Source organism: Coenobita brevimanus, chromosome 31, assembly GCF_032717465.1.
Source record: "Coenobita brevimanus isolate Jiangsu-jjx chromosome 31, ASM3271746v2, whole genome shotgun sequence".
NCBI lineage: Eukaryota > Metazoa > Arthropoda > Malacostraca > Decapoda > Coenobitidae > Coenobita > Coenobita brevimanus.
The window spans coordinates 26,562,589-26,570,756 of NC_136984.1; the positions used below are offsets into that span (position 1 = coordinate 26,562,589).

Sequence of the window (8,168 nt, forward strand, 5' to 3'; positions counted from 1 at the left end):
AATTTGAGATAACATGCGGATACTTTCAAAACAGAAGCTAAACGGCCACTCGGCGCATGTGCACTGAGCGGAACGGTAACTTCCAGCATAAGTCACTCCGTGCATACGACACCGGAATGGAAAGATTCGGCAAGCATATTGGTCAGTTCTGTAAGCTTGTCTGTCTTTCTGTCTGTCTGTCTGTCTATCTGCTTTTTATAGTGACAATTTTGCGCCAATAATTATGAAAAAAAAAAATCAGAAGGTAGATATCCATAATCTCTCAAATCATTCTATTTTTCATCAAAAAAATCGGTCAAAGGCCCTGGGTCGGGTGGGGGGTAGAACCCCCTTAATGGCCGTGCGTCCGGTAATCATCGGGACCCAGTGGACGGCCCGCCCCAGCACCACTTTTTCAAATGTCTAAAATAATTTTTTTTTTTCTCACTAAATTGAAGGAAAACGTCTGGCACAGCTGACAATGAAGTGTATAGCTTCCTAAACCCATCCTGTGCTTCGAAATGAAGCGCAAAAGTGTTTGCCAAATGACTGCCTATTCGCTGGTGAAACCTAAGGAGACACAATCTGATCCATGGGGAAAGAGGGGGGAAAGTGGGGGATGAAAGGCGGGGAAGGAGAAGGAAGAGGAGGGGAAACGGGGAAACAGGGGGGAACAATCCGGCAATGCTCTGCCTATGGCGGTTTCATTGCTTGCTGGAATGGAAAGATTCAGCAATCATGTTTGTCAGTTCTGTATGTTTGTCAATCTCTCTGTTTATTTGTCTGCATTGTACAGGTCACAATTTTGCCCCAATCGTTCTGGAAAAAAAAAAAATCAGAAGGTAGGTATCCATAAACTCTGGAAACCTATTGTTTTTCATCAATATCGGTCAAAAGACCCTGGGCTGGGTGGGGGATTGAAACCCCTCAATGGCCGTGGGTCTGGAAATCGCCGAGACCCAGTGGCCAGCCTGCCCTGGTACCATTTTTTTCAAATTTCGAAAATCATTTTTTTTCTTAACAGACTGAGGAGAAACGTCTGGACCACCAGGCAATGCAATTTTTAGCTTCCTTAACCCATCCTGTGCTTGGCAGTGAAGAGCAAAAAAATTCGCCAAATGACCACACCGGTGAAAAATAACACACTTGGATCCATCCGGCAAGAACTCTACTGCCAACATGCCGTTGAAAAGTAAGAAGACACACTCGGATCCATCTGGCTAGGGGGTAGAGGGGGGAAAAGGAGGGGGAGGGAAGAAGACAAGAGAGGAGGGGGAGGAAGGGAGGGGGAAGGGGAGGAAAGAGGGGGAAAGAAGGTGGGAGAAGAGGGGGGAGCGGGAAGAGGAGGGAGTGGGGAAGAAGGAGGAGAGGGGGAAGAGGGAGGAGGGGGAAAGAGAGGGGAGATCCATCGAAATCCATCCGACAAGTGCTCCGCCTGTGGCAGTTTCATTTACGTCTGTTTGTCTGATCTCTACAGGTCACAATTTTGTGCCAATCATTCTGAAAAAAAAAAAAAAAAGAAAGAAAGAAAATCAGAGGGTAGATATCTATAAACCCTGGAAGCCTAAATGTTTTTCATCAGTATCGGTCAAAGGCCCTGGGCTGGGTGGGGGACTGAAACTCCTGAATGGCCGTGGGTCTCGATATTGTTGGGACCCTGTGGCTGGCCCAGGCACTATATTTTTTTTTTCAAATCTTGAAAATGTTTTGTTTTTAATCGAACTGAATAGATCTAGCACCCCTGGCATGGCAATTTTTTAGCTTTCTCAACCCATCTTGTGATTTGCAATGAAGCCCGAAATTCTTCGCCAAATGACTGCCTTCACGCAGGTGAAAACTGAGCAGATATAATCCTGCCCATCCAGTGGGCGGTCAGCCTATGGCATTTTCATCTGTCTGTATGTTTGTCACACTCTACATGTCGCAATTTTCCACCGATAGCTCTGAAAAAAACATCAGACGGTAGATATCCTTAACCCTAGAAGCCTATTGTTTTTTCATCAAAATGGGTCAAAGGCCATGGGCTAAAATCTCTCAGTGGCCGTGGGTTTGGAAATCATCGGTATCCAGTGGCTGCTTCTGGGTACATTTTTTTCAAATTTCGAAAAACCTATTTTTTTTTCCTTACCAAATTGAAGATAAGCATCTGGCACACCTAGCAATGCATTTTTTTTATTTTTGCTCCGAAATCCATCCGGTGCTTCGCAATGTAGCGTGAATTTTTTTCGCCAAATGACCGCCTATACGCCAGTGAAAACCAAACAGAGGGGTGAAAAAACATCGCATCCACATTTCTACCCCCCTAAAATTTCAGTGGTGATGAAACGGTTTGAAATGCATCTAAATTCCAATCCAATCCATGCGACAAGTACTCTGCCTATGGCAGTTTCATTTATTCATTTTTCTCACTAACAAATAATAACCTTCAAATATAAATTGGGGTGAATAGGCTACAATCCCCCTGATACCGAGGTCGGTTTTCATGACATATTATTGTTTTCTACGGATGATTATCCTCAAATTAACAGGCTTTGAACATGAAGGGTTAGCTAGAGCCTTCATTAACAAAAAGGCGACAGTCCTATTGAATAAAATCGTCTGTTAGCAGAACAATAATATACAAATGATGTCCTTGGGTGGAAAGGATTAATGAGCATTTCTGAAAGTAAGCACCATTTTCATGGCCATTGAGTTAACTACCTAAAAAAAAACAGTTTGTTTAAACTATAATTATATCCTGCACAGCTACCAGTCACCTCACAAACAAATCAGAGTAAATGATAACGCGAAATATCTAGAAATAAATAACAGCAAGTTAAAGGCACACGGAGAGCGCATACCTCAGCCAAAACCTATACCAGACAACTCATAGCCACGGAAATTTTAATCACCTCTTAACCCACAAAAAAATATCATTGACATCCATTAAAACGTTTTTTTTTTTTTTTAGATACCCTACTGAAAATAAACAGATAATCAAACAGACGAACTGGGGTGAATAAATAACCTCCTTCAACTTCGTTGGCGAAGGTAGCCATAATATTAAGCACTTCAAGATGACGACGTGTTATCATGATTCATTTCTGATATCAGCGGACAACATTGTTAAGTTCAGATTGTTTTTCTTTGTAGGGACTGGATCAGTAAAGCCAGCAGGTAAGTTCTTCATCTTAAAAAGTGCTCAGTAACCTGGTTAAAAAAAGCATGGGAATACCATTAATAAAATGGTGAATGTAAGGAAGAATAAAGTTATGGTCTTAGAGAAATGAAGCCACTGAATGTGAGGTTGGATGAGGAGGAAGTGGAAAATGTGAGTGCGTTTAAGTACTTGGGTAGCATGATGAGTAAGGATGGAAGTTTAGACGGTGAAGTGGTTGAAAAGGTACAACAAGGAAGAAAGGTTGCTGGTTCTTTGAAAGAAGTGATAAGAAACAAGGACGTGAGCATGGATGTTAAAAAAGTTAATGCATGACAGTAGTGTGGTACAACTCTAACGTATGGAAGTGAAGCTTGGGCCATGTTGGCAGGACACAGGTCAAGAGAGGAGTTATTTGAGAGGAGCATGTGGAGTTCACATGGAGATATAGACTGACAAATGAAGAAGTGAGGAAGCGTTGTGGTGTGGATGTGGATAAGATAGGAAGAGTTAGGAGATACACACTGAGGTGGTTTGGCCATGTGGAGAGGATCGAGAGCAAGAGACTGACGAGGAGAGTGTATGTGAGTGACGTGGAGGGGGAGAGGGAGGGGAAGCAAAGGGTGAGATGGAGGGATGGAGTGGAGAGGTATATGAGAGAGGGGGGTGTAAGTTGAGATCAGGGCAGTGAAATGGCGGAGGACAGGGCGACATGGAGGCGATTTGTTTGTGGCCATCCCTTACGGGATTAGGGCGTCTACCAATAGATGATAGAGAGAAAATGTATATAATGTCAGTTTTGTTCAGTTTTCTTTCTATAATCTTCCGTTCTCTGCATTCAGGATAAGCTAACTTCCAACTGGAGGGGTTAGAATGCCATCTTCATACAACCCGAGATCCTTCCAGAGTTTAATAAAATCGTCTAATGTTACCAAGGTTACAGTATATAAACGTCATTGTACTGAAGGATCTAAGTTGTATCTAACTGAATGAGCTCTTACCTTCACGCATAATTCGCTACACATTGACAGCCGAGTGAAGAATGACTTATAGAGAAAATATCTAAATTATTATCATTACCAACTACTGCCGAGACTGGGTTAATTTTACGATATAATATTAGGCAGGAATGAATATTGCCGTCCTCTCAGCGGACCTTCTGTAAACAGGAATGTAAGTGACATGGTACTTAATATTGGTCTCTCATTAGCTAGCTTACGAGTACTGTTACGTTGCCTTACGGTTAGTTTAGGCACATTACGCTGAATGTGAGTGGATTAACTCTTTATGTTTTGTTGATCAACAAATTTATTGTGTTTTCATTATTTTCCAAAAGAAAAAAAAAATTGCCACCCAGACATAACCTACAAAACCTCACCCAATACGAAACAATATAACTGTGACCTACTCTGCTGCAAACGGCCATATCACTCATTTCGTCACAGTAGGGAAGGTCCTCGGATTTCCATCTTGTTATAAGGGGAGGTGGCTGTGTTATGTTCACATACTTAAGATCAACATTTCCACAGGTCCTGAGTAAGCTTCACGGTGAGATGGACAACCAGACGTATGCAGTCTTTCCTCGCATTTTATTCGAATGTTCAGAGGTGCTCAAGCTCGGTATCAGCTATGAAGGCTTCCCTGCTACACTGGCTGGTGAGATCTCTATTCCTATGATTCGTCCACGTTAACATGGTCTTTTTTTCTTTTTTTTTCAGCCTATCTCACGTAGCTCACTGATAGAAGTAGACAGTGTTATGACTGTACATCCTTCCATGGCACGTCTTCGGGACTAACACCATAATTTAGTGTTTATATCTTCTAACAGCTCAGAGGCAGAATAAGATATTGCTACAGGATCATATATTTCCTCACCACCTCTTGGTGTCCAGCATCATATTCTACTGCTTATATTTTGTTACATCTCGGAGGCAAAATAAGAACGCTGTGGCACCATATTTTTTCCACATCTTAGTGACTAGCACCATATTTATACTGGAAGGATGGCAATTTTACCACGAGCTAAAATGGTCAGTTACGATGACGTCATATTTATATCATTATTACTGCCTCTAGTGGATTATATTTGGATTATGGGAGGTGTTTTGAATGACAGGAAAGAAATTAAGCCTTCAATAACCACTTCACTTCTTGGATCGTGTCTTTAGATGAATTAAATTGTCTGGGAAAAGCAAGAATAAGATAAGCATGATGTACAGTCTGCACCAAATATCCTTTCGCTTCATATGCTTCTTTCTCAACAAACACTGAAAGTCAGAGTGGTGAACCCGAAGCATCCGACACTGATGACTTTACTTAGCCACATATCAGTGAGGACTTTGGATGCCGATTGTACACTCACCCACAAAAGTCTTTTTTTTCGAACCCCATAAATGTGCGAGCAGGTTTGTCGAACCTGCAAGGAGACTCACGCGTATCTGGGAACAGTGTCAGTGGGGTTGAGGGTATTGCGGATGGAGGGAGTGGTGCAGTAGTGGGCGAATTATATGCTGCAGTCATGGTATTGTGTAGCTTTTCCTGCTCTTGGCTTTGTTCTATGAAAACAATGGAGATGGAAAGGAATAATGAAATTTATTATATATTACTACAGTACATGCTAAAACAGACATGCAACTTATAGAAAATCAAGTTGAGCTGCAACAGGGAGGTTCCTCCTGCCCTCCCCGCACACTCCCCGTCCACCATAATACTACCTTGGTTCCCACCACCAGACTCCATTTCCTTGGGCAGCTGTATAGCACATAGTTGACAAAACATTACAACATAATAACAAAACAAAGACTTGTCGGTTCACATGTCTGTAATATGAGACGATGTAGCAGAACTTCATTTTGTGGCGACATCTGAAACCTTTACAGTAGTTATGTGTCAAACCACCTATTAACCAGAAACAGTGCAGGTTGGTCATGGTGGGGAGTCTAAACTCTGGTATAGACCACAGATGTGACGCATTGTGAAGAAGCATGGTGAAGGAAGGTGTAAGCACCACAATTGTCCGGCAAAGTCACGAAGTAAGGGAGCCATGGCTGTTGATTATAATATAGATTCATTTTACGATTACCGTGGCACAAAAAGGTAGTCATAATCAAACTCTCAGTGTTTTACACTGCTGGTTAATAGGAATTAATGCCTAGTATTCAGGTATTTCAAAATATCTCCCATGCACTGCTTGTGGAAACTGACCACCCATAGTTATGTTGTTTCCCAAGTAGTGCAGAGACAAAACCTACGTCAAATGTTGGCATAATGGTCCAAAATGTGTTTGTCATGTAATCATATTATAAGTAAAGCAGCGTTTAACTTTTCATTATATTCAGTATTCATGCACTGATATATATGTTTACTAATCTTCCCCCAGTTATTTCAGTAAAAAAGGAATAAGTAAACAATTTATAATCTTGCAATTTATTCTATTTTACGGTTATAGTAAATTTAATATGAAACTCACATTTCTCAAAAAAAATTAACAGTAATGGAGAATAATGCATTTGCTATGCTGTCTCCCAATGAATGCAGTGCCTCCAGTCAACGTCAGAAATAAATAGTATTTTATATTATAGTCAGGAAATGTAGAAATTACCATGTGATTAGTCAGAATGCTTACAAGGCAAACATTTATATATCTGAATATTACTCCATATAGGTTGAGGTTTTCTACACCTGACAAAATGCTATGACCTGCAGCAGTATCAAAGGAAAAGCATTAGTAGGATAAAACATGTATTACACTGTGGTGAGTTACACAAAGTTGTTTCCATAATTGCCTATCCAACATGAACTATGCTTCTAATACGATGTCCAGCCACCGTGTGCAGAAACGACCTCATCTAATCTGTTTAGCACTGACTGGACAAGATTCAAACAAACACTAGGACGACGTCTAATACGTTCCCAAACCTCCTGAGCATGAATTTCCAAAGCTTGCCTAATGGGTTGCTCACCAATATCCCAGTTGCGACACATAATTACCCATCGGTTCTCTATGGGATTAAGGTCGCACGATTTTGCTGGCCACCTTAGAGGCTGTAATAGAGGTTCCTCCTGCCCTCCCCGCACAGTCCCCGTCCACCATAATACTGCCTTGATTCCCACCACCTGACTACATTTCCTTGGGCAGCTGTATAGCACATAGTTGACAAAACATTACGACATAATAACAAAACAAACATTGCCTTATTGGTTCACATGTTTGTAATATGAGACGATGTAGCAGAACCTTATTTTGTGGCGACACCTGAAACCTTACAGTAATTGTCAAACCACCTATTAACCAGAAACAATGCAAGATTGGTGGTGGTGGAGAGTGTAAACTCGAGAATATATATATATATATATATATATATATATATATATATATATATATAGAGATAGATATATATATATACATATACCGATTGGACTGTCTGTCATATATATAATCCTTGGTCTTCATTTTCCTTACATAACAAAAATATACTGAGTCTATACCAGAGTTTAGACTCCCCACCATCACCAACCTGCACTGTTTCTGGTTAATAGGTGGTCTGACACTTAACTACTGTAAAGGTTTCAGATGTCGCCACAAAATAAAGTTCTGCTACATCGTCTCATATTACAGACATGTGAACCGACAAGTCTTTGTTTTGTTATTATGTTGTAATGTTTTTCCCCTGGGGGTAGGGGGGCTTCAAGAATACTCCACCCAGTATCCCTGCTTGTCGTACGAGGGTTGGTGGTGGGTTGGTGCCCCACCACGTAAAAAGAACTAACTAAAAAAGCGAATAAAGTGCCTCGGACCCGGACGGACCATACGTTGACGACTAAGGAATGGACAAAGGACATTCTGAGGGTGGAAACATGGAATGTGAGAGGAGTGAATGATGAAGTGAAGAGAGAGAGAGATTGTTCAGGTGCTTGAGGATGCAAAAGTGGATATATGTGGATTGACTGAAACTAAATGGCAGGGGTGAAAGGGTGAGAGAATTTGAATATGGTTTAGGTATATGTGCTGGAGTCAATGAGAATGAGAGGGCAAGAGAGGGAGTATGTCTGA

General features: G+C 41.2%; 1 protein-coding gene across 1 annotated transcript in view; it reads left to right on the forward strand.

The window, feature by feature from the left end:
• Positions 1 to 4,806, forward strand: part of LOC145395529 (uncharacterized) — a 53,164-nt gene extending 48,358 nt beyond the window's left edge. Inside the window, exon 3 of the mRNA XM_080269137.1 lies at positions 4,645 to 4,806. Coding sequence (XP_080125263.1) covers positions 4,645 to 4,806 — 162 coding nt within the window. The remainder of the gene's footprint in view (positions 1 to 4,644) is intronic.
• The last annotated feature ends 3,362 nt before the right edge of the window (positions 4,807 to 8,168 follow it).